We start from the raw sequence: 26,905 nt of genomic DNA, 5'->3' as shown, positions 1-26,905 counted from the left end.
ACATAAAGACATTGACAAAAAACAGTCACTGAGCAATAAAGGGTTAATAGTTATCTGGTAATGCCAGTAGAATTTTTTTTTCTTTTTTTTTTTTGACAACTGTGCCAAAAGATGCAGAGTCGTCTATCACTGAGCAGAGTGCAATAGTGGAAATCATGTCTGCCTCGCAGTCAAGTGGTTTGGGGTTTGAATCCCGACTCAGGCGCTTCTGTGTGGAGTTTGCGTGTTCTCCCCGTCCCGTGCTTGCGTGGGGTTTGCAGGTGTCGTCATCCAGGTGAAAATGTGCTTTTGGTAGCGGTTGCTGCCGTGAACTCTTGTAGCGCCCCCTGGAATTTGGGGGAGGGGGAGGGGGGGGGGGTGAAATTGAGCTCCCTGAAGCTGAAGTATTTTCATCAAAATATAAAACTTCCTTCTCTAAAATATATAAATATAACTTTGTCCTTTAAAACATAATTTTAGCGAAACGATATATATATATATATATATATATATATACTGTATGTAATCCCCCCCCCAAAATACAACTAGGAAAACATTTAAATACCAACATTTTCTCTAAAATATGTTTTCTGCGAGACTAAAGTTTTTTCCTCAGAAATAGATTTTTTTTTTTTCGAAAATCACATATAATCAAAATATAACTTTTTCTGAAAATGCACTTTTTTTTGTAAAAATTCTCTGCATTTTTAATAAAAAATATACAACTTAAAAAAGGATTTTTGTTTTGAAATCAAAAAGATGGATTTATTCTCATAAGATTATGACTTTTCTTACATTTTTAGGTCATTTTGTCCATTTCCAGGGGCTTTTCGACAGCAGATTCGGCAAAGTTATTATTTCCAATTACTAGCAAATTTGAACTACATATACGAGTCAGATGAGCTCGTTTAAAATGCCAACAATCTTGAGTTCTACACGGAAAGGTGTGAGGCCAGATTCAAACCCCAAACCTCAGAACTGAGAGGCAGACATGTTAGGCTATAGGCCATCATGTTGTATGACAGGAAACGGTAATATAACTTCCTAATAGGACACATTAATAGGTCTTTCCTTATTCAGTGACATGGCATGAGCCTAATGCCGTAACTGTTAATGTCAATGCCAACATCGACCCTTGAAATGAAAACAAAAGCCCCATTGTGACACTAAGGCCTTAAATGTCCTCACTTTCTAAAACTGTCCTCACGCTTAGGTTTATTATTCGTATTGGTCCTTACAGGGACATAAAAACACGCGCGCGCACTTTTTTCGTCTTTTTTTTTTTTTTTTTTTTGGAACAAGTGTTCCCAGACATTACAAAAGCAGTTGTGAGAAAGCCGGTGATGGTTGTTTATTCTTCCGATCTATTTCCATCATATTCCTGAGGCATATTTAACTTTCCTATCATAAAGAAAATAAATGATGCCATGAGGATCTGGACTTGAGTTCCAGAGTGATCGCTTGAGACCCAACCAGGCTACGATGAGGAGTTCAGAGATTGTGGCAGGTTTACAAGCACACTCATTTTTTAAAAAAAAATTCTTCTCCCCAAGTCCTCAATCTTGCCGTACAAAAGTCACCAACCATGACAATCGACATCAATTTCGCATCATGACTGATCCGGCCTCTTTCCACAGACGTTACTGTAAACACTTGTTTAAATTTCTGAAGCTGAGAAACAAGACCTGACTCATTTGGGACTAAACGTTTTCCACTGCTTTCCCATCACTGCTCATGTGGAATCACATCTGCACGTTCTAATACTGGGGAACCGCCAAGGTCCAGCACTAACTGTTCAACACCTCTGATTTGTTCCAATGTTGAATACATTTTACCAATGGAAATAATCATTTTCAGGTTCAAACCTTCAACGCCGTAAACCTTATATTAACTGTACAGGTTATGCATTAATGTTCATCTGGGTTTTTCTGGGGATGGCGGCTATGCTAGTGACGATCATCCGATGTTATTTAGAGTGTTGTTCTGCCGTTTAATCGACGCTAATGCTATGCTTAACTCTAGTCTGTGCTCCCACCAACATTGCACCTCTGGCAAAACACTTTTTTTCCCCTGTTAGACAAAGCTATGGCCTGACTAAATGAAGCTCCTCCCTTCACTTCAACATCGGTACTTGGCACCAAAATGCCACCAGGTGGCGCCAAACTAATATTTTCATTCTAAACCTGGCATTACGAGCACAAAAACAGCGAATAGGCTGGGTGGACTGCCCATATTCGCGGTTCGACATCCGCAAATTTACACATTCTCAGATATATATCTTTATTTTTTTAACTTATCCCCCATTTTTTGCGGTTCACTTCAAAATGTGCACTTGTTGAGTTAATCCAACAGATATGAAGTTTTGGGACAAGTTTTACCCGAGAATTAGGGTCAAAATCGGAATTGTATTATGTTCATGTAGACGAAGCCGGTTTGTGCGCCACCGTTTTAGTGTGCTCGTAGAGAAATGCTACTGCAAAACACCACGCATCCTGTCGTCCATCGTTCCCTTCCTGGTGCGCATGCTTTGATGACGTTATTTTGAGTTGGGTGCAGATACAAAAGGTTATCTGAAAGATGCAGCAAAGCTGTTCCCCAGACAAGCGGTCACCTGGTGCCCTCAAAGACCCTGGGAGCTCTGCTGATAAACCGCCACATCTGATACATTATCTCGCCTCAGTTCTCAACTCACAGACCCCCGACAGCCCATGTTTCCTGTGTGGAAAATGCAGTAGTGATGCAGGTACAAACAATTAGCTAGAATGCGAGTATTACACTGAGAGTGTACAGTAAACCCCCTTTTATCGTAGGAGATATGTTTCAGGCCCACTCGCGAAACACATACATGTTTGAATGCTCCCAAAGAATTGCAAGCATAAAATGTACATAGAGTGTGTATAGTTTGTTAGATATGTGCCTTCAAGAGGCGGCGCCTGGTGGTGCGACGTCGGTGAGTCATTATAGCAGTTTATTGAATGGTATAAATGGTCGAACAGATAACTACAAAATGAGAACACTAGCAAAGAGCGACAAGAGCTAAACCTTAGCCAAAATTCAGGTCCAGAAAAATCACACAAAGTATGACTGGCCAGGCAGAGCCTCAACTCCATTTTAAGACAGAAAATAATAATCATGAAGATAATAATAATAATAATGATTTCACCAAATGATTTTCCATTTTAGTTGTCTGGTCTGTGCTTTATGTTTGTTTCCATTTTGAATCCAATGATGTCCACAATTTGCTGAATGGGCATATTTCCTGTGCAAATACATGAGTGAGACGTGCAGTGCGGCAGCAAGCACCCAGCCTCACTTCAGATTGTACAATGCCTCCCAAAAAGCAGAAAAAGAACACTACCATCTGTTGGTAAATGCGCAGTACTTCCACAGAGGAGGCTATTGGCAAGTGCTTATTCTGTCTTGTTTCATGTCTGCAATAATGTTTTCAGACACCTGTAATATGCATTCTTATTTTCCAAAGTCAGGCTAATATATTTAATATTTGTGTGTTACAACTTTAGTTTTGCTGATCACATACTGGAAACCAGTTCAGGGTGTACCCCGCCTCCTGCCCGATGATAGCTGGGATAGGCTCCAGCACGCCCGCGACCCTAGCGAGGAGAAGCGACTTCAGAAAATGGATGGATGGACATAAAACCACAGATAAAGTGTGAGGTGAGGCAGACAATGTTCTGCCTCCACAATTTGGTTGGCAGCCACACTGAAGAGGGCGGACGAGACCACGCAGGTTCACGTTGGTGCCGTTCTTCTTCTACGCTGAAACCTAGCCGCTAGCCCGCCTAGGTTCTTTGACCTTGTAAGATTAAAGTTGATGTCATTTGTTCAACGGTGTGCGTTTAAAATATTTGAGCATTATAATAAAATCATTTCAAATAAGAATGTAATATTTCTGTCCAGGCCTAAATTAAAAATCCTTTTTTTTGCCACTCTGACTCATAAATCTGTAAATCTGACTAATAATGACTACTGACTAACTAATGAGTACTGACTAACTACTGAAAACTGACTAATAATAAATCTGTAAATCTGACTAATAATGACTACTGACTAACTACTGAAAACTGACTAATAATGCCTCATCAGCCACCCCACTTCACTGGTAAATTGAGTTTTGAGCTTGGTCACGGAACGAATTAAACTTGCAAGTCAAGGTGCCACGATATACTGTAAAACCCAAGAAAAAAAAATGAAAATCTTCAGTATAGGAGGGTTGCGAATAATGAACCACAATATAAAAAAGCTGTATTGACCTTTTTGTCCATTGCACATTTACATAGCAAAGGACGTGCGACTATTCCTTGTATTTGGTGCAGCGCTGGTGGGAAAAGCGGCATTTGAAGTTCCTTCAGGGCCTTCCTTTTCCACCACTGCCATGCAGCTTCTCCATTGTTCCCACCTCGTTTCACATTCCCGAACGTCTAACTCATCAGCGCTGGCCTACGTCACGGCGTCATGACTCACTGTGGAGCCGCACATGTGAACCGACTGCAGCCGCGCGCACACACACACAAATAAGCACTAGCTGTGTTTTTCCCATAATTTACCAATCATGTAGCTCCATTTGTTTTTTTCCACCATCACAGAAGTGGTTAGGATTTCGAATCGGGGTTAGGGTTTGAAGTTTCAAGTTACGGTTTCAAGTTAGGATTAGGCTTTCAAGTTGCAGTTTGAAGTTTGGGTCAAGTTTTCCAGTTTGGGTCAGGCTCGCTGCACACCGAGAAAACGCGGTCGAATGTGACTGAACTGTCATGCGGGGATGTGCTTTTTCATTAGTGGCCGCCCGTCTGCAACTAGTTTTTCTGCGATTCTAAATTTGAATGGCAGGTGCTTGATGTCACAATATACACAGACATAACGGCCAATCAAAATGACATTTCACAACTTACACTTTCAATTAAGAAGCAAGATCAGGCATCCGTTGCAAAGACAATACAGTAAATACAGTATACACAAACATATGTTTATTGCCATTTCCAAAAATACTAATACGGTTTAGCGGCACGGTGGCCGACTGGTTAGAGCGTCAGCCTCACATTTCTGAGGACCCGGGTTCATTCCCCGGCCCCGCCTGTGTGGAGTTTGCATGTTCTCCCCGTGCCTGCGTGGGTTTTCTCCGGGCACTCCGGTTTCCTCCCACAACCCAAAAACATGCATTAATTGGAGACTCTAAATTGCCCGTAGGCATGACTGTGAGTGCGAATGGTTGTTTGTTCCTATGTGCCCTGCGATTGGCTGGCAACCAGTTCAGGGTGTACCCCGCCTCCTGCCCGATGACAGCTGGGATAGGCTCCAGCACGCCCGCGACCCTCGTGAGGACAACCGGCTCAGAAAATGGATGGATGGATAATACTGTTTATAGTGTCCTATGTACAGTGAAGTTGGGACGTTGTGTTAAACATAAATAAAAACAGAATACAATGATTTGAAAAATCCTGTTCAACCTATATTTAATTGAATACGCTACAAAGACAAGCTATTTCATGTTCAAACTGATAAACTTGATTGTTTTTAGCAAATAATCATTAACTTAGAAGTTAACACGTTCCAAAAAAGCTGGGACAGGTGGCAAAAAAGACTGAGAAAGTGGAGGCGTGCTCATCAAACACCTGTTTGGAACATCCCACAGGTGAACAGGCTAATTGGGAACAGCTTGGGTGCCATGATTGGGTAGAAAAGGAGCTTCCCTGAATTGCTCAGTCATTCACAAGCAAAGATGCAAGGAATTTAGGGATTTCATCATCGACGGTCCATAATATCATCAAAAGGTTCAGAGAATCTGGAGAAATCACTGCATGTAAGCGGCTAGGCCGAAAACCAGGATGGAATGTCCGTGACCTTCGATCCCTCAGGCGGCACTGCATCAAAAACCGACATCAATGCGTAAAGGATATCACCACATGGGCTCAGGAACACTTCAGAAAACCAATGTCACTAAATACAGTTCGGCGCTACTGTCATATACTGCCCTGCAGTTCCATTATTGGAGCCGGCAGGGCGCTTTGTGTCCTCTCTTTTGTATGTATGGAAGGTACATACAGGTGTTGGAGAAACATATGCTGCCATCCAAGCTAGGTCTTTTTCATATACGCCGCTGCTTATTTCAGCAAGACAACGCCAAACCACATTCTGCGCGTGTTGCAGCGTGGCTTCGTAGTAAACGAGTGCTGATACTAGACTGGCCTGCCTGCAGTCCAGACCTGTCTCCCCGTGAAAATGCGTGGCACATTATGAAGCGTAAAATACCACGACAGAGACCCCGGACAGTTGAACAGCTGAAGCTGTACATCAAGCAAGAATGGGAAAGAATTCCACCTACAAAGCTTCAACAATTAGTGTCCTCAGTTCCCTAACGTTTATTGAATGTTGTTAAAAGAAAAGGCGATGTAACACAGTGGTAAACATGACCCTGTCCCAGCTGTTTTGGAATGTGTTGCAGCCATAAAATTCCAAGTTAATGATTATTTGCCCTGCGATTGGCTGGCAACCTGTTCAGGGTGCACTCCGCCTCCTGCCCGATGACAGCTGGGATAGGCTCCAGCACGTCCGCGACCCTAGTGAGGAGAAGCGGCTCAGAAAACGGATGGATGGATGATTATTTGCTAAACACAATAAAGTTTATCAGTTTGAACATTAAATATCTTGTCTTTGTAGTGTATTCAATTAAATATAGATCGAACATGATTTGCAAATCATTGTATTCTGTTTTTATTTATGTTGAACACAATGTCCCAACTTCATTGGAATTGGGGTTGTGCCTGTGGCTAAAAAGTGAAGCATGGAAAGTCTCTGTCGCAAAAAGACGAGTGCAGTCAATGAATGGGGAGTTCGTTGCTAACAGCCTCTTAAATATCCACACTCTCGCCTTTATTTCTCGCCCGTTTCCTCTCTTTATATTATTGTAATATAGCTACAGCGACCAGGGAAATCTGCGTCTTTCAAAGCAAATCGTGCCATGTTGTTTGTGGTTCAATAAAAAAATAATACAGTCAGTGTGGAGCCTCAATAAGAAACACCAGGGGTGACAGTTTGACCGTTGCAGCATGTTTGTATATATTTGCGTGAGGATGAGAGTCGCCGACTGTAATTTGTTCGCGATTGTACAGTTCAGTTGCGTTCAGCCACGTCGCCTTTGGTTTTCAATTTAGGGTTACAGTTTGAAGTCACGGTAAGGGTTTCAATTTAGGATTTGAAGTTAGAGCTAGGATTTCAATATAGGTTATGGCGTCAACACGTGTTTAGAATTTTGTGTCAGGGTTCAAGTTAGGGTTTCTTATTAGGGTTAGGGCATAACGTTTGGGTTAGGGTTTCAACTGAGTTTAGCGCAACAGTCAAGCCATGTTTAGGGTTTCATGCCAGGTTTTGAAGTTAGAGTTTTGAACAACATCGGGCCGAGGCCTGTGGGAGTGTGTAGGTGAGGTTGTAAATGGCCTGTCAGAATTTGTGCACGTCCGTCGCCGCGTGCTCAGGGTAAAGTCAACAGCCGTGAGGGTCCTTGATGTTGCTCCAACGCCGGCCTGACGTGAGCATGGAAGGCCACCCATCTGACCATTAGCAGACCGGACACTGAAAAACACACAGCACAACGACTGGAGAATTTCACTGCAAGTGTACTATTTGCAATGACGGTTAATGTTTAGACGTGTTGCTTTCAATAGTTAAATCACATCATTAAACAGAGGAAACATCTTGTACTTCAGAGGAGCACAATTGTGACTCCGTGACCTGAATTGAAGCAGCTGTGGATCAACCTCCACTTTCACTCCATTGCCACATTTGTGAATGACAAAGTGTGACTCTCCACTCCGTTTCACTTGCATTCCCGCGCCCATTTTGGTCCTGTCCAGTGGGAGAGGTCTGACCTATCTCATACACCCGAGTGGCAAACGCAGCGCAGTCGTTTGTCACTTTGGAAAGGAAAAACAATGACACGTCAAATAGGAGAAACATTCATGAGGTCGGAACATTGTTGGCCTGCACAGAGGCCATGGATTCCCTATAAAAAGAAAATAAACACATAGGCGCTTCGTTTTTATGTTGATACCGAGATAAAAATAAACTCGTTGACATTAGGCATCATTGAATGAAATGCATTTGTTTCTTGGATGCTGGTCTCTGAAGGATTTTATTTTTATTTTTTGGTGGGGGAGACGTCACATCCAACTACATCTGCAATAAGTTTATTATTGTGGGGAAAATTTGCGGTGCGGTGGTGTAGCGCTTCACTGCATCACGTAGAGCTCTTTCCAAAAGTTTGGTTACCACAGCAACATGAGAGAGGGACAACATATTAGAAATGCAGTGCAGTTCAAAAACCACATGAGAAATTCTTGAATTGTGAAATTTAGTGTTGCTCAAAAGTGAACATGAATATCTCTGGCGCTCATTATGATGCTTTCAAAGTTATCAAATAGCGTTATTCGCCTATAAGGGGTTAAACTGAATGTCATTAGATGGTACAAGTTATGTTTTTTCTGGCCTTGTTTTTATCTATCTTCATGATAGATTTGAATGCGACAATAGGTATTGTCAAGTGCATTAAAATGACGTTATTATTTATTCTATATTTATTTTATTATGATCGTAGTAGAACATTTGTTGGTGCACATGCCTGTCAAGGCACATTTCCTCTCCAAATAAACAAATATGTATTAAAAGAAATAAATGTGCACGTGTTTAAAGCATGAGTTAAGGTTAGAAGTGATCGCTAAAGAAAGTTTCTGGATGTGAACAAAGTTCACAGCTAGGGAGGAGCTGAAGGCACAAGAACCGCCCCGCATCGGTGTGAGAGCACACCGCCGTTTTCTGCGAGCGGCAGGACCGAGCGCCCTCCAAAAACCTCCCACAGCTTTTGCCACCACGCTTGTGACTGCACGGCCGTCGTACTCCACTTTTTTTCTTCGTTCTGCATCTTTAACGCGAAGGGATATGTTAAAACGAGGATAACACAACAGAGAACTTTATGGACCGAAGACACATTCAAATCTGGTGGGTATTTTCTTCTTCTTTTTTAAGAAAAGTTTTCCTCCTATGCCCAAAACAACAACGCTGATCCTTATTCGTTTTTTGTGCTACACTCCACTTGCAGTAATCTACTTTTTTTGAGAGTTTTACTTGAGGAATGCATGTATTTTAAGCTTTATTAAGACTGAAACATGCATTTACATGTGCCAGAACGTAGAACTTTTGCATACTTTTGGTCTGCCATAAGATTTTATCAAATGACAAAGTAAAAATAAACAGTTATTCATTTTTAAAAATCCAATAGGGGTTATGTCACGTTTCTAACTATTTTTGCTCCAGCACAAATAATCAAGTCATCTTTCTGATTATTTTTACAGGTCGCAATGCACATTAATAAACATTGCCATGAATGTAGCAGAGTTAGTCAAAAGGCTATTTTTAATCAGATGTTAAAAAGTCATCTGCAAAGCAACATTTGTAAACATGAACAACAATAAAAATAAAAGTAAAGAAAATACTAATGTGAATAGAACATTTATGACATCCTATATTGAAACATGCAGCCTCATAATTCAAGTTATAATAAATAAATTTGGGGTTATTCTTGTTACCACGTCACATCTTATCAGATATGGAATATTACTTACTCTGGATTTGAATACAAAAATATTTTTTTGTTTATGTTTATGTATTTTTATGCTGGAACAGTTTTGCTTTGAAACAGAGGAGTTTGAGATTCTCCCTCTGTGGTTATTGGCATTATGAGGGATATTTATTGGAAATGCAATCGAACAGAAGGAAGTAAAAAATATATATATACACTGGACCCCCGCATACTCGGCACCTGTTTTTTGTTTTTTTCTTGCGGGGGGGGGGGGGGGGGGGGGGTAACCAATCCCAAAAAAACTATTGGCGGTTTATCACCACTTATTCAATAATTGTTCGGGTAATAATTAAAAAAAAAAGTTTTCTGAATGCAATTATAATAGGTGCCAATTTTACGCAGATTTTTTTTTTTTTTGCTATTCGCGCTCAGACTCGGTCCCTTTCCCTCGTGAATTTTGGAGGTCCCCTGTAGATTAAAAAAAAAAATTTGATTAATCGCTTGAATTTTTGAATCCTACCTTTGCATCTGATTGGCAGACCCTCTGGAGGAGGCTGAAGTAGGATGCCAGTCCCCTCTGAGTCCAGTGCTGTGGCGCCCCCTGTCGTGTGAGCGAGGGAAAAAAAAAAAACAAGGCTGGAGGGGCACGAGGCACCATGGGCAACGCGCCGGAAGAAGGCATGAACATGGTGATTGTTGCCCACTACAACAATTCGGGCAAGTGGGAGCGGGCGCGGGGCGGCAGCGCATGCAAGACGGCCGTGCTGCTCCTCATCTGCGTGCTCATCGTCCTGGAGAACCTGATGGTGCTGCTGGCCCTGTGGAGGAACAAGCGCTTCCACAGCCGCATGTACTTCCTGATCGGCAACCTGGCGCTGTCCGACCTGCTGGCCGGCGTGGCCTACGTGGTGAACATCTTCACATCGGGGAGCAGGACCTACTTCCTGACGCCGGCACAGTGGCTGGCCCGGGAGGGGAGCATGTTTGTGGCCCTCAGCGCGTCCACCTTCAGCCTCCTGGCCATCGGGATTGAGCGGCACATGACCATGGTGCGCCTGCGCCCGTGCGAGACGGCGAGCCGCGGCCGCCTCCTGGGCCTGTTGGCGGCCTGCTGGCTCGTCTCGGTGCTGCTCAGCGCCCTGCCCAGCCTCGGGTGGAACTGCTTGGACGACCTGGGCTCGTGCTCCACCGTGCTCCCGCTGTACGCCAAGAGCTACGTGGCGTTCTGCATCAGCGTCTTCAGCGCCCTGCTGGTGGCCATCGTCATCCTCTACATCCGGATCTACCGCCTGGTGACGTCCAGCGGGCGCAGGGTGAGCAGCCGGCCTTCCGAGTGTTCCTTGGCCTTGCTGAGGACCGTGGTGATTGTTCTCGGGGTGTTCGTGGTGTGCTGGGCGCCCCTCTTCCTGCTCCTGCTGTTGGACGTGGGCTGCAGCCCCGACAGGTGCCCCGTTCTCTTCGAGGTGGACTGGTTCATCGCCCTGGCCGTGCTCAATTCGGCCCTCAACCCTCTCATCTACACACTGTCCAGCAGGGAGATGAGGGCCGCCTTCTTCCGCCTGCTCTGCTGCTGCCACAGCGGCGCGGAGTCCAGTGGGATGCCCGCGGCGGGTAACCCCAACTTGGGCACCGCGGGGCCCACGGCGGAGAACAGCAAGAGCAGCATGGGGGGCGGAGGAGGGCTAGGAAAGGCCGCCTTGAACAGAGGGATGAACTCGGACGTGAAGCACGGGGATCCCTGCGCCACCGCGCTGCCTCACCCGGCCGGCCCCGCTGAGCTGCTGTCGGCCGTGCTGGTGAAGGCGGGGGCCCTCAGCAAGTTCTGACAGGAAGCACCTTCAAAGAGGCCACAACTTTAGCTACACCTGCACCATCCAATGCGCTGTTTACCAACATTTGTCGAGCCGATGGCACATACTGTATTTTACATGAGAAAAATCTCACGGCAGACCACCAAACAAAAATGCCAACAAAAGTAATCCTCCACTAATCGGACCTACAATTGACACCCAGTTGTTTAAACCAACAACAAAAAAAACAACACCATTAACATCATTTTACCTCATTAAATGGCTTACAGATGTAAAACAAATAATAATAATAAAATGCACCTAAGTGTGTGTGTACATGTAGCAAAGACTCTCCTAACTTTCATCAACAACCCTGGCTAAACTTGGCTGCTCTCCAACATACAAAGCTTGCCTCTCAGTCGCGATGTAATATGACTTCAGCACACTTCCTTGAGACCAATTCATATTTAGACAGGACTTTGTTGCATCTTAGAGCATTACAGAAAGAGCACAAAATACATAAATACAGTCGGTGAGTTTTTCAGAGAATAACAGAGGACACATTTAAAAACAAACATTTTAAAAAGTTGAATTCTTGAAAAGTGGGATTACTGAAGAGCACAGGTGTCAAACGCAAGGCCAGGGTGGGGCATAATAGGACCGCCAAACAAATAAAGTGCTTCGTGTTTCTTGCTAATTGGATTTGTTCTTTTCATTTTGTCCGATTGACCAAAATTGCAATTCTTCTTCACTTTAACCACTTTTGCAAGCATTTATTGTCACCAAATCCCTTCTGAACATAAATTGGACAATATACAGTATGCATACAGTACTAAAATATTTGCTTGCCATTATTTTCTATGACTTATGATTTCAAATTGAATTTATTGTTAAAAATATACATAATTATGAAATCCAGAACGACTGTACTATGTGGCCCACAACGAAAATGAGTTTGACACCCTATCTTCACCTGTTCGCTGACTTTAAAAAAAAATGTTAACCTCCATTGCTCATTGAAAAACTCCCCTGCTGTATTTGCTGTTTTGTGCTTGGGTCAAAACCTTGTCTAATTTAAAAGTATCGCTTTGGCGCCATCTTGGTGCCGAAGAACTATGTTGACAGTGAGGGGTGGAGCTTCATGTAGACAGACTCTATCCCCTATTCAAAAATGTGAAATCTGGGCCTGTTTGGCTGAACACAAAGCTGATGCACAGTGTGAATGGCAGCAGGTGAATACACAGATTACTTGTACCTTAAGCCATCTAGCAGAAGAGCATTTCATTGTTTTGTCACTATTGGTCGCTTGCATAGATACTATTTGTCGTAAATAATAACGTTGGGACCAATCAAGTGAAATTGCATAATTTCTCGTAACACACCACGGCGTGGAACAATGGTTGGGAATCACTGACCTAATGAGATCCAATAGGGAGCTGTATCAAACATTTTCTTTTCGAGAGCCCCTTTCACAGTGACTTTCCGAAAAATCGAATCGAAAATTGCGACTTGACAGTCATGAAATGCGTGGCGAGATTAGTGCAACAAGACAATTGCTTTATGAGTCTCGACTGACAAAAATGCGAAAACGCCTTGTTTTACAAAAACGTAATAGGTTCTTGCTCGAGAACTGTGGAAACCCCCCTACAAACGGTTGGCGAAAAACACAATACCTCTCACCCTCATGCATGGCGGAGGTGACTAAAAGGGCCATGCCACAAGCAGAAAAATCCCTTATTTCCTTTGTATGCGCCTACGAAAGTAAAGTATGACCAGTGCAAGTGGACTGTAACAGTAAAAAGTGGATAACATCTTGTTGTGACATTTTTATTTGGATCCTCAACATTGAATAGATTCTCGCTTAAGAAATGTGGCAACCCAAAGTAGAATTTATTTTATTTATTTATTTTTTAAATAGCGACCAAAATGATAACCAAACAAGACATAACCTGCTCCATTGGCAGCATTGCCAATATTATACAGCCTAATATCTAATCTAATATTTTACCATAGCTATACACAAATTTAAATATATATATATATATATATATATATTGCAAAATGAATCCGTCAAACCTATTACTGTTCCCTTGGGCCCCTTGAAAGGTCCTATAAAAATCTTCGATCCAGCTCTTGTCTTGGATGGGGTGTTCCTAATATTGTGCCCTTTGCAGGGTGTCGCTTTGAGGGTCACAATGCACTAGGGTCAGTGTTGTTTGGATGAAAATAAAAAGGAATACATCCAGATTCTAGACTTATGAAAGCCACTATGTAAAACAAGTGTAAAGTAAACTTAACATGTTTGCATTTAAATGGTCAGTTTCACGGGGAAAGAAAACCTGTCAGTGCTAGTACTTCAAACTTCTGTGGCCGTTTTTTTTTTTTTTTTAAACGTAGCATCTATTTGGGCACTTTTTTTTTTTTTTTTTTTTTGCATGTGCTATATGCAACACCTACACAGTCCCCCTCCCCCACCCACCCCACAAGTTGACTAGTATTTATTTTCTGTGAAAACATTTGTTGCTTGATACAATCACTGAGGTAAATTTTGTGCTCTGTGTGCATAAAAGCCACCACGGTACTGGAACTGTTAAATGGGACGATTTGAGAAAGGAACATGAAAGAAATGGAGACAATTAAATGTCTTTTTTTTTTTTTTTGTAAAGAGGCGATGAGGCTGCTACTCTTGGACTTACCACTACCGGTGCACAAACCCGTTTGTCCTGATGGTGGCGTCAAAGCACCACCTCACAATACTCAGTTTTTCTGCCAGCTATTTTTTTGTTTTTTTTTGGGTCAATGTTTGTGTTTCCTCATCTAGAAACCACTCCGACATCAACTAACCACTACTAGTGATTAGCAGTGTTGTATGGGAATGATTTCATAGTGGTAGTCTGGTTCCATCATATAGTCAATAAAATAAAAATCCTATTTGGTGTTTGTCAGATTTGAATGTGTTGTGCGTGTGTGATCAAATGAAATAACCATCATTTTGCAAAGACATTTACAAATAGGTCATGTGTTAACATCACTAATTAGTGAACATTATTACATACATATACAATATTTCACACAATTCACCCCAAAATGGGAATGTCTGCTTTTGCATTTGAACTCGTCCTTTTGTGGCAGTTAATTCAATCAATCTGTCAATTATTCTTTTTCTGCACAGGCTTGAGCATCCATGGCTGAGAGTTTGCTGTTCGCACTACATCGCAACGCAAAGAGCAGACAGGAGTTGACAAGAGTCACATTTCACGCTCACCTCACTCAGAGATTAGATTCCGCGCCTTAAATTGTGATGTAAGAAGAAAGCGGGGATGCGAAAAGCACAACCTTCTCCGGGATAAAAGATCATCGGCTGTTGGTTTCCCATCAGGAATGCTTGAGTGTTCCTTCCTCGCATTTGCCTGGGACCAGAACGGCCTTTTGCCATTTGGAATAGGAGGAAATGTTAATGTGCAAAGATGGATCATTGATGCACAGTAATCTCACGTGAGAGAGTCACAGATACAACAGGATGGCGCCTTTTTTGTATGTTGGCATGTACGATGGCGATAGAAAGTCTACACACCCCTGTCCAAATGCCAGGTTTGAATGAGATCAAGATAAATCCTTTCAAAACTTTTCCCACCATTAATGTGAACTATAACCTGTACAACTCGTTAGAGAGGGGAAGCAAAAATGATCGGAGATATTGCGGTTGCACAAATGTGAACACCCTCTTTACAAGTGGGGTTGCGTCTGTGTTCAAAATTAACCAATCACATTCAAACTCATTTAAATGGGAGTCTCGGCACACACCTGCCACCATTTAAAGTGCCCCTGAATAACCCAAAATAAAGTTAAGCTATTCTAATAACCTTTCCTGGCATTTTTCATTTTATTTTTTTTAATTTTATTTTTAGCTGCACTGATTCGTATTTGGAACTGTTCATAATTCCCTGGCATTTGAACAGGGGTTTGTAAACGTTTTATATGCACTGTAGGTAATTACCTGGTTGCGGTGGCTATCTTAAGTTACTTTTACCATGTAACCTTGTGAACAAGGGGTTTCACAAAAAAAGTACTCTTTGACATATATTTTAGTTTGAATTAGGCGTTTATTGACATGGATACAAGTCTAATGAGTTAAACTGAAAGAAAATAACATTACATTGAAGATACTCGGATGAAATACACAGTGAGAAAATAATCTTTTCTCCCTGGTCTAGTGAAGTCATTCCCTAACATTTTCCAAACACAGCTGATAACGCCGACCAATGGATTTGACAACATTTCATTCGGAATTGCAAGACTCTCTCTTCTATCACCTCATCAACTGTCGCTGGGTTTACGGCGTAAACCTCATCTTTGAGATACCCGCATAAAAAAAGGAAATTACATTGGCATGAGGTCTGGGAAACATGCAGGAAATTCAACGTCCAACTTAATGAATAAGTAATGGCCAGTCAAAGAGTGACCCTTTAGTTTGTTTATGTGCCAGTTCTTGCTAATGTGTGCATCTAGTGAAACTCTGCGTGTTATCTGGATGCTGCTCGAAAGAAAGAAAACTGGCAGATTTTTCGACAGGGATGGAAAAACACAGTGGAGGGAAAAATTATTTTGTAGTATTATACGGTAAAATCCAACAGGCATAAACATGTACTTTTCCTTAATATTCATCCATTTTCTTTAGCACTTGTCCCCATTCACATCACAGGTGAGCTGGAGCTGGATCGCAGTGGACTTTCTGTGAAAGGCGGGGTGCACCTTGGACTGGTTGCTAGCCAATCACAGGGCACATAAAGACAACCCTTCACATTCACACATGGGAAAATGCATTCTTTAATTTTGGAATGGAGAGAACATGCAGGACTTCAGACCTAGAAGGCAAATGTGCTAAACATAAGACCACCCTGCTGCTTTATCCATAACTTCCCCTTCAACTAAACCTATAGCAATTGCCTTCTCTAGACTATCTCAAATCTCACAAATGTCCCTTTTTTTCCCTAAGTGGGTCAATCACCTTATAAATCTTGTTAGCTAAATAACCGTCAGCAGTCCTCTTTGAGGCTTTAGACATGGCGGATTTGTGTCATTCTCAATGCGCAATTTGCTTATGACTAATGTGAACATGACAAGAGGACAAAAGGATCATCCCCCCCCCCCGTCATCCTGATCCCGGCTCTGTGGACGATTTGCATGATTTGTGTTTGTGAAATGTGCAGCTACACGTGCGTGTGTGTGTTTGAAGTTTTTTCACGTTCTGTCCTCTCAATCAATCTCCTGAAAGCGAAGATCGACGTAGACTTTGCTGTTGAGTTGGAAATCTCGGGAAACAAAGACAAATGTGATCGACGTTATAGTGTTCATCAAAAATTGAAGAGTTCAGACGCAAAAGCAGACATCACCATTTTATTGGCAAATTGAGTAAAATTAGTGTTTTTTTTTTTTTTTATTTCATTAAGCAAGAGGCTAATTTGGAAAACAAAAACTTCTATCGAAAAGGTTTTTCAAAGTTTTCTAGGACGTCATTTCATTGCAAAACCTGACAACACAAAGAAAATGCTCAAAAACAGACCACGTCTGAAATGTTCACATAACTATAAAATGACACTGAAATGGTACACCCGGATAAAACCAGCACAAGCACGGGAAGAACATGCAAACGAGACACTCTTTCTTGATTGTGAGGCAGATGTGCTAACCAGTAGGTCGACGAGCTGCCCTTGTGGAAATCCCGTATGCACTTTTTTTCTTGCAAGCAGCCTTGCAAGATTTTTACTTGGCGGAGGTCAGGCTCGAGTAGCTGGATGGAGTGAAACTCTGACAAATTATTCCTTAAAATAACTCCAGACCACTCCAAATCCCCCAAAACAGCAGCTGCTTGCTCTGCAAGCCATCTCTGATTGCAATCTTCCCGCAAGGCACGCACGCGGACACACACACACACACACACAGAAACAGTGGCACACAAAAAGACAAAGTCTCACACAGAGACACACGCAGTCTCACACAGACATATAAACACTGACACGCAGAAACACACACACTCACACAGTCACACACCTGCCTAGTGTGACCTCCATACTTTGATGGCAGGCCCCCTGCCACAAGTGCAGGGTTTAGCGTGTCTCAGACGAGGGATAAGCGAAGCAAAGCGCGACGGCCTTTTAGCCTGATATGCGTGTGCAGTCTCTCACTTGTGGCTATGTGTGTGTGTGTGTGTGTGTGTGTGTGTGTATATATATATATATATATATATATATATATATATATATATATATATATATATATATATATATAGAAATACATTTGCAAGAAAACGTTTGTGGATCCTTAGGAATGACCTGGATTTCTTCCTAAATTGCTCATTAATGGTGATCTGATTTTTATCCAAGTAACAGCAACAGACAAACACCACCTGCTTAAACTAATACTGAGGTTTTTACTGAACACACCAAGTCATGTCACAGTGCAGGGTGGGAAAACAAACATGTGCGGTAAACTGTGGATCCCATGTGTATTCCACTAATATGGGTGTCACTGCTTGTGTTTGTGTGGACATGTGGAGTCCTGACAAACAAACATGAAAAGCCTTTTCAAGTCAACAACACAAATGTTACTCCATTATTTGTGGTCTAAATCCTACAAAATTCCAACGTAAACAACATTACATAGCGCAGCAAAGGGCCTGCTTACTGACTGCGGGTTGTTCGATCAGCTACACCACAGCTCTCAAACACAAGGCCCGCGTGCAAGTAACGGCCGTTCACATCATTTTATGTGGGCCCCCGGAACCTAGCCACAATTTTTTTTAAACTAGCTATAAAAATGATCACCAAATTTAGTGACAATTTTGTAGGATGACTCGGCAATAATTAGGGTTCCCACACGGAACGTATTAGGTAAGGTACATTAAGTGCCGCACCCTCGAGCCACACGTCTACTCAACAAACAAACACAGTGCAGCTCAGCTTCTGGCAAGCAGACATTGTGGTAAAACATAACTTCCAGCAGCATTTTAACAGGCATTCCCAGGATCTTCTGATGTAGCCAAAGGAATAACAAATGCTAGTATTAGTCCTTTGATAGCATAATACAGTGGTGCCTTGAGATACAAGTGACTCAATTTACGGGTTTTTTTGAGATACAAACCGTTGTTCAAATAGCATCTACAGTATGTGGTGGTCTATATTCTTCATCCTGCGCAAAGAATGATTAATATTACTGCTGAGGAGTTGCAAGGTCTCCTCTGTCTCCATGTATAGCTGCATGTCTGTATTATACTGCCAGAAGGAGCATAAAGACCACTAAATTGAAGTACCAAGTGTGTCAAAAATGGTTTAATTTTCAACATTCTATTTAAGTATGTCATTACTGTATGTTTTTACAAAGTACAATATCATAGAGTGCTATTTTTCCTCATTAAAATACAAGTTACAAAATGGTTTATTTTTATTGGGACGGCTGGAACAGATTAATGGATTTTCCATTCATTTCAATGGGGTAACGTTGATTTGAGAAATTCTATTCTTGTTTACACAAAATAAGATTTTGGCATTCGGCATTTTCCTCAATCTTCTCAGTTTTTGTTTAAAAAAAAAAAAAAACACGTGACTCAGGCCCTAATTTCCTGGAATCGATGCGAGTTCATCCAAAGCATTTTCTAAATTGTGTCTAAGGCTCAACAGACGCCAAGGTGTATTCCAATAGCGCATCCTGTCAGAACTGAGACCTTCAAAATAAAAGTATGCAGTATAATAACAGTTTCGCCACACTTTCTTTGGCCACATGGTGGCTCACTTTACAGCCACACTCAATCAATAAGCACATAATAGCAGCTGCTAAATAAGCCACCATGGGGCCAAAGAAAGTGCAGTGAAAATGGGGTGCTTTTATTTTGAAGGGCTAACTTTTGCTAGGATGTTATACCAATGTTGCCTCAATGTGACTGAGTGCTGCGTAGCAGACCGGGAGGCTTGTTGTATTGCCTTGAGCCTAATCTAGCCAACCGTTAGACCCCTAGAGTTTATACATTTATGTGATTGTGCCATTACAACACAACTCCTTGAGGGCAACCATAACTACCATGTCTACCTGTGATGAAAACAATTTTGACACGCCTAGGATTGCTTTTCATAAACACGCTGCGATAACAGTAATTCCCACTCGCAATCTCCAGGTACATTAATCACAAGCACATTTGAATATTTTGGTCGGCGGTCATTCCGCCAGGCCAACTGTGATGGACGAACAGCTGCCACCGCCGCCTCGTGATTGACGCCCACCACCACACCTGACATTACACACACACGCACGCACACACAAAGAGTCACGACAGCTGCGTGTGAACACAGTGTAAAGTCATTTCGGGAGGAAGGTGATACTGGCGCCAGTGTACGTGACAAAATGGAGCCATGGTTGTGGACTAGTCCAGTGATTCCCAAACACTGTCCCACGGCACATGAGTGTGCCGAGATCAGCAGGTATCCTGCTGGAAACCATCCTATTTCACTTCATTGGACAAAAAAAGGATTTATTTACTTCCAAAAATGTTTATTTGCTTTGTCTATCTTTATCTATGCCAGCAATGTATACCGAACCAATTCAAAATGAAACCCAAACTGTGGCCAGTTTTGATTTCTGAGATAAATTATTATTATTAAAAATAATTGTGAGAAATCCGTGATCAGTTTCTGTTTTTGTGTGTTCGATTAAACGTGACCTTTTCATTTTTATTTTTATTTTCCCCACTTGAAAATGGAATGGATGACTCAAGAGCCATGCAGTAAAGCGAGGAGGATATTTGTATGATTCCAACATGCTGTGCTGCCACTGTCGTTGCATTTCACAGCCTTCCCCAAGAAGCCTCGTCGGGAAAACGGGACCGTAGCAGCACCCCCTGCCATTCTCAATGTCAATGTCTCTCACATACACACACACACACTCATTTATTTATTTATTTACTTTTTACCGTACCCCCGCTTCACCCCCCCTTCCCAACAGAGAGTGATACAGCTCATCTCGTCTCTCTGTCACGCGGGTAATCAGCCTCCGCTATTTCATTTGGCTCTGTAATGAAAGCAATCCCAACGCTTTTCAGTCTGCAGCACAGCCCAAATAATGAGAGCTGCTCCCCCGAACCCTACCCGCACCACCACCCCAACTGTGCTGTTAATGGATTGAGGAGAGCAAATGTGTGCGTGTGACTGAAGCACACAATCATGCCAAGTGTTCTACTCCTTTTTTCTGTGCTGCTTTTATTGAAAACAATTTTTTATCGGCATCACTTCATTCTTTTTTCTTATTTCTTCAATTAGCACTGATACAAAGCCATGCATGTAACTCATTGGTTGCGTGTTACTTGTCACCTGTCTCATGGAAATAAGCAATTGCTTACGCTACTACCTCTACTGGTACTAGCTTTCTGTAATCTGTGCATCCAACAACACTGCAGCTCTGCTTAGCTTTTGACCTCGACAGGATAGTGGTTCCAGGTAGTTCCACCATCATGGGTGGGGAAACTGTGTGTGTGTGAATGGTATTATTTAAATTAGCCTGATAATTAATTATACAGGGGTGCCCTGAGATGTTAGTCTAATTCAGTAAATGATTATGCTCGTAACTCAAAACAAAATTTCAAAATCAACTTTCCCTGTTAAAATTAAAATTCCATCAACCTGTTCCTGACTCCCAAGTAAAAAAAAAAAAAAAAAAGTAATGTGTTTTTTTAAAATAGCCTTCTTTATGATTGTACTTTATAAAAACATACTGCAATCGCAACATTAAATAGAATGTAAGGAAAATAAACCGTTGTTGCCACATTCTTTTGCTTCAAATTCAATTGACATTGTGCTGCACCTTCTGGTGTGTGCATCTTGGCCACATGGGGCAGTATAATACTCATACGGATATACTGTACATGGAGCCAGGGGATGTCACAACTTCTCAGCAATATTACTAGGGGCCGACCGATAAGGACTTTTTTTTAGGCCAATGCCATTTCCGATATTCGGCAAAATAACCAATTAATGAGATGATTAATTAAAATGATGGAATAAAAGTTATTTATCAGTCCCTTGACACAACAATAAAGAGATGAATTACAGGCAAAATATTTAGTGTTTCACAATACTTTGTCGTTTAGTATTCAATAATAGAAAACTTTTTTGGGACAATTTTGGGGGGAATGTTTCTGAAAAGTCATCATTTTCTGCTGTAATATGCTCATGTGTTTAAAAAAAAATAAATCAGCCGAAATCGGATGATTTTTGCCTTTTGAAAAGGGCTAATATCGGTCTGCCCACGCTGTCTTTGCTCTCTGCTCACCATGCATACCACCACCCTCACTCTGTGTTCAAGCAGTTTTATTAACCTCTTCATTCACCAACTCTGCACTACTTTTGGGTGATCCTTTCAATGATCTGCCCCAAATGACTGGAACACTTTACAACAAATAATAAAATCATCTCATTCAACCCAATATCATTGTTTAAAAAGTTATTGAGGGATACTGTACATGATCGCTGCACCTATTTTTTTGGCTGTTATGAATCTTTTTAATCATCAATTCTATGATCTAATGTATGATGTAAATATTTACCTACATCAGATTGTACAGTGTGTTGTACTGCATGTGTTTGTATTGTATTCATTTGTATTTGCTTTTACTTTGCTTTGTTTTACTGCAGCCTACTGTCTGCAGCCAGGTCTGCATTACAAATGAGAATATGTTCTCAATTGTCTTACCTGGATAGGTAAGACAATTATTAAATAATCATAATAAATAAATGAATGAATCCATTTGTTGGAACTGGTGCAAGGCCATATGAGACTTTTTTTGCCATGCAAGAAATCAACCAGCAACCCAAAATGAGAGTTTAAAAATAAAATTTAAAAAACCCTGATGTTAAAAAGGTACTCAAATACGACTCACCAATCAGCTTCTAAATCACTTGGCGGGGGGACAATTAGCAATCAAACATGGTGGGTGAGGAAGGATTGTGAGAAAGGGACGACGCTTTCAAGTGTTTCCTGATTAGCCTGCAGCCTGCAAAACCTGTCATTTGAAGTCAGTGGAGAGAGACGGTTTCTTCCAAAAAAGCCAAAATTGTCCAAAAAGAGCCAAGGCTTGAGTGGGATTTTGCATGAAAAGGAAAAGGCCCTGTAAATAGAAGAAAACTAATGTGTTTTTTTAGAGTGAGCGAAACAATAGTGCATGTGGTTGCTTCACAGTCAAATGTTACTGCAGTTTCAGTTCCTCTCATTCCAAAATTCAAGACCCTAAATTGTCCTTAGGTGTGAGTGTGACTGGATGCTTGTCTGTGTGTGCTGCAATTGGCTGGCGACAAGTTCAGGGTGTACCTCGTTTGTCCCCCAAAGCTGGGATCACCCACAAACCCGAACAGGATAAGAGGTAGAAAATGGACGGATGTATCGTTGCTTGGATGGCAGCATATGTTTCTCCAAAACCTGTATGTACCTTTCAGCATTAATGGTGCCTTCACAGATGTGCAAGTTACCCATGCCATTGGCACTAACACAGTCCCATACCATCACAGATGGTGGCTTTTGAACTTTGCGTCCATAACAGTCCAGATGGTTCTTTTCCACACGTCCACAATTTCCAAAAACAATGAATTGAATTTAAATGTGGACCCGTCGGACCACAGAACACTTCTACTTTGCATCAGTCCATCTTAGATGAGCTCGGGCCCAAAGAAGTCGGTGCCGTTTCTGGGTGTTGTTGATGAATGGCTTTTGCTTTGCATAGTGGAGTTTTAAGTTGCACTTATGGATGTTGCGCAACTGTATTTACTGACATTAGTTTTCTGAAGTGTTCCTGAGCCCATGTGTTGATATCCTTTACACATTGATGTCAGTTGTTGTTGCAGTGCCGCCTGAGGGATCGAAGGTCACGGGGATTCAATCCTGGTTTTCGGCTTACATGCAGTGATTTCTCCAGATTCTCTGAACCTTTTGATATTATGGACCGTATATGATGAAATCCCTAAATTCCTTGCAATTGTACATTGAGGAACATTGTCCTTAAACTGTTCGATTATTTTCTCACGCACTTGTTCACAAAGAGGTGAACATCGTCCCATCTTTGCTTGTGAATAACTGAGCAATTCAGGGAAGCTCCTTTTATACCCAATCATGGCACCCACCTGTTCCCAATTAGCCTGTTCACCTGTGGGATGTTCCAAACAGGCGTTTGATGAGCATTCCTCAACTTTCTCAGTCTTTTTTGCCACCTGTCCCAGCTTTATTGGAACATGTTGCAGCCATAAAATTCTAAGTTAATTATTATTTGCTAAAAACAATCAAGTTTATCAGTTTGAACATTAAATCTCTTATCTTTGTCGTGTATTCAATTAAATATAGGTTGAACAGGATTAGAAAATCATTGTATTCTGTTTTTATTTTTGTTTAACACAACATCCCAACTTCATTGGAATTGGGGTTGTAGTTAGTTAATAGGGTTTTACTTACTGGATGTGTGGTTTCGTGTACAACATACCATTTATTTGTTAATGTCTTGTCTGATGTGGCTTTGTAATGCTCAACAATGAAGAAAACACCATCATCCTCTATAGTTCCATTTATTGATCCTAGTATAAATGTGAAAAATCTGACAAGAGGAATATTTAACCAGTGTTAATGAGGTGTTTTTCTTTTTGGGGTGGGGGGAAAACAGCAGTAATTGAATCTCAATCTTCGGCGAGGCCTCTGCAAACAGAACCTAGGCATATCCTGACTTCTCCCCAAGGTGCAACTGACTTCCTCAGCTGTGAGGCCAAAAAAAAAAGTAAAATATATAAAAGTAAATCAGAATTTCAGATGTCCGTCAACCTTGGTTCAAGCACAGATATGACAGCTAGAGAGAGAGAGAAAGAGAGAGAGAGAGAGAGAGAAAAAGGAGCTCATGTACTGCCTTCTCTGTGAATCAATCTCCTTGGATTTTAGCGACGCTTGGCACCAGTAGAACAGCAGTGAAAGGTCCAGTCCAAAAATAACCCGGACGAATGAGTTTGAAGTTTCTCAACAAAAACTTTGAAAAGTCAAAGCGTCTGCACCAGTACGGGGAAGAGCAGAGACAGGTGCTCGGCGCCACGGATGGGGAGCTTGTGCGTGGTGTAGAAGTTCACCAGCTCGGGGATGGAGTCGAACGGCGGGCTGTTGTGTCCCAGCACGTACTTGCAGTCTTTGCACTGCGTGAACTTGATGTGCATGAAACCCTGGCAGCTCCTGGGACCAAAACAACAAGCTCAAATTACGTCGAGAATCACGTTTGAAAAAGGAGGTTGGGAGTCATGCAGCCTCCGTGGATTTAGGAGGGAGGGGATATTATGATGGATGAGGATTAGCACATGCGGATGCAACAAGAGAAAGGGAAATGCATTGGCCTGTGAAGGTGGAGGAGAAATATTCAGGTCCCTGGCGGTCATAGCAGGCTTTCACTTTCAAGAGTATGCCATTCAGTGGTCTCTGAAAGAATAACTAACATTGTTCATGTAAACTGAGACTACAGGACAAGCAAGACCTCCTCTGCTCATCTAAACACTATCACAAGCACTGACCCACATTTACAAACTATATTCCAATATTTGTTCAGTGAAATAGTATTCATTTATTTCTCATCTTTTCATTTTGTAGCATTTCTCTTGATAGCATTGCTTCCAGTGTGTGTATGCGGAGGTTACATTTTTTGTCCAATCAGAGTTAAGCCTTAATGCGTTGCCATGCCAATATAATCTGCCCCGGACATTCAGAATCAGTGTTGCTGACTGATGTAACTTACTTCTGTTCAATGCCAGGGTTTTGTGATATCAAAACAAAAATGAGAGACCCACAAAAATTACAAACGTTCTCCGCTATTATTGTAACGTATAACCTGTACAATTCAATTGAAAAGCTTCTCAGAAAAAGCTAATTCTATTTTTTTAATGTGACTGGTTAATTCTGAATTTAGCCAAATCCCTATTTATAAGAGGGTGTGCACACTTGTGCAGCCCCAATATCTTGGTTTATTTTTACCTCCCCTCCCGAAAAGATTACAATTTCATTTTATTTTTTTCAATTGAGTTATACAGGTTATAGTTCACATTAAAGGGGAGTTTCCAGTCCAAGAAAGAAGAAAAAAAAGATATATATGCTAAAACATATGCTATGCTAAAACGGTCTGTATAACCAGACAGTAGAATATTATTAAAATAATCTTTGGAAACATCATACCTCTCTGGCCCCATTTTATGCCTCTAATTTTAAATACTATTTTAAAACACACCTAGAACAGCCTATTAGAGACTGTCAGACAGAAGGTGAGATGTTGGCAATCATTTTTCATGCACACGCGGGTACCCGCAGCAGCTGGGTAAACATATGTAGCAGCGGAGTAGTATGCGGACGCGGTCCAGCCACCGGTGAGTTTCAAACACACACTGCCACCATCACTGTCCTCACTGGGTGAGAGCTACTGTAGGCGTGCTAACGGCAAGTCTCAAAGAAAGAGCTGCCACTGCCCTTTCTTTGAGGCCTGAGAATCACATAAGCCCCAAGCACTTTTGCTCGCCTCGGTTACACATAGAAGCTGCCTTTCGGTAGTGGAGGTGCCACATGTCGCTAAGAGCGGAAGGAGCGTTTCCGATGCGTTTCTGCTCAAGAGGTAAGTTTATCACCTCTTTTTGATTTTTAATTGACGGTACATTCCAAAAATATACATCAAACAGGTAACTTTTATTGTTTTGCAACACTCCATGCATAAATCATGGTAGCAATGTAGCAGCCGTGGCTAACACGTTCGTACAGTGTACGTCTCGTTCACGTTAGTGAGGGGTGCGGCCTTGGTCAGAGACTCGACGGCAAGGGGAGTGAATTGAAGCTATATTCAACTTTTTGACCAAGTGGAGCAGTGCCCCAGCAGATCCAGCATATGCAGCTGTGGTTAGAAACGCTTGCAGTTGGCAGCCATTTTGTACCCTATAGGTCTGGTGTGGAACAGTACTGGCAGGCGAGTCAGATCGACACGTTTAGGTTTGCTCGGCCTTGGAGGTCTGCGCTCTACGGAGTGACATTAGTAATGTTTTCCTGTGAGGATCAGGCAGCTCGTATTGGCAAGCCTCCAGTTTATATTCCTTTCTTCTTGTGAAAATAGGAAAGCACAAGTTGGCACAAAGCACTGGTATTTTACAATCCAATTACCATTATTGATGTGCTAATAGCCTTCAAAACACCAGCTACATGCACCAATCAGGCTTGGATCAGCATAATTAGAGCTTTACTGTCAACTATCCTATCAAATCCTGACAGTTGTTTGGCAGTCAGCACCAGGGCCCTTCCGTTCTCGTGTCGATAATGTTGTCGACCCTCCCGGTGGGAGACAAACTATGTTGCTGGGGAAAAAAAAAGAAAAGCCAGATGGATGCCGCATTCTATCATTGTCAACACGTCATGTCGTTTCTCAGGGGGGGATGTTTGCGTCAAGGCTGAAACTCAGCAGGCAGTCACAACAGCCTTATGAAGACTAAATACAACAGAAATGGCGCTTATCTGTTTTTAGTAG

The 26,905-nt window shown here is 41.9% G+C and overlaps 2 protein-coding genes across 3 annotated transcripts in view; one reads left to right on the top strand and one right to left on the bottom strand.

Moving 5' to 3' along the window:
• Nucleotides 1-8,823: 8,823 nt before the first annotated feature.
• Nucleotides 8,824-14,254, top strand: s1pr3a (sphingosine-1-phosphate receptor 3a). Its single transcript, XM_061683379.1, has 2 exons — nucleotides 8,824-8,985; nucleotides 10,105-14,254. Exon 2 carries the CDS (start codon nucleotides 10,222-10,224, stop codon nucleotides 11,389-11,391), a length of 1,170 nt encoding a protein of 389 aa, XP_061539363.1. The 5' UTR covers nucleotides 8,824-8,985; nucleotides 10,105-10,221; the 3' UTR covers nucleotides 11,392-14,254.
• A 9,694-nt stretch (nucleotides 14,255-23,948) lies between these two features.
• The window catches only part of shdb (Src homology 2 domain containing transforming protein D, b), a 35,533-nt gene continuing 32,576 nt past the window's right edge, over nucleotides 23,949-26,905 (bottom strand). For both annotated transcript variants that reach the window (XM_061683676.1, XM_061683675.1), the window contains exon 7: nucleotides 23,949-24,591. In XM_061683676.1, coding sequence (XP_061539660.1) covers nucleotides 24,405-24,591 — 187 coding nt within the window. In that variant the 3' untranslated portion in view covers nucleotides 23,949-24,404. The remainder of the gene's footprint in view (nucleotides 24,592-26,905) is intronic.

Source organism: Phycodurus eques, chromosome 8 (assembly GCF_024500275.1).
Source record: "Phycodurus eques isolate BA_2022a chromosome 8, UOR_Pequ_1.1, whole genome shotgun sequence".
In the NCBI taxonomy this organism is placed as follows: domain Eukaryota; kingdom Metazoa; phylum Chordata; class Actinopteri; order Syngnathiformes; family Syngnathidae; genus Phycodurus; species Phycodurus eques.
The sequence above is the reverse complement of the archived record's forward strand: the minus strand, read 5'-3'. Positions and strand labels throughout refer to the sequence as shown.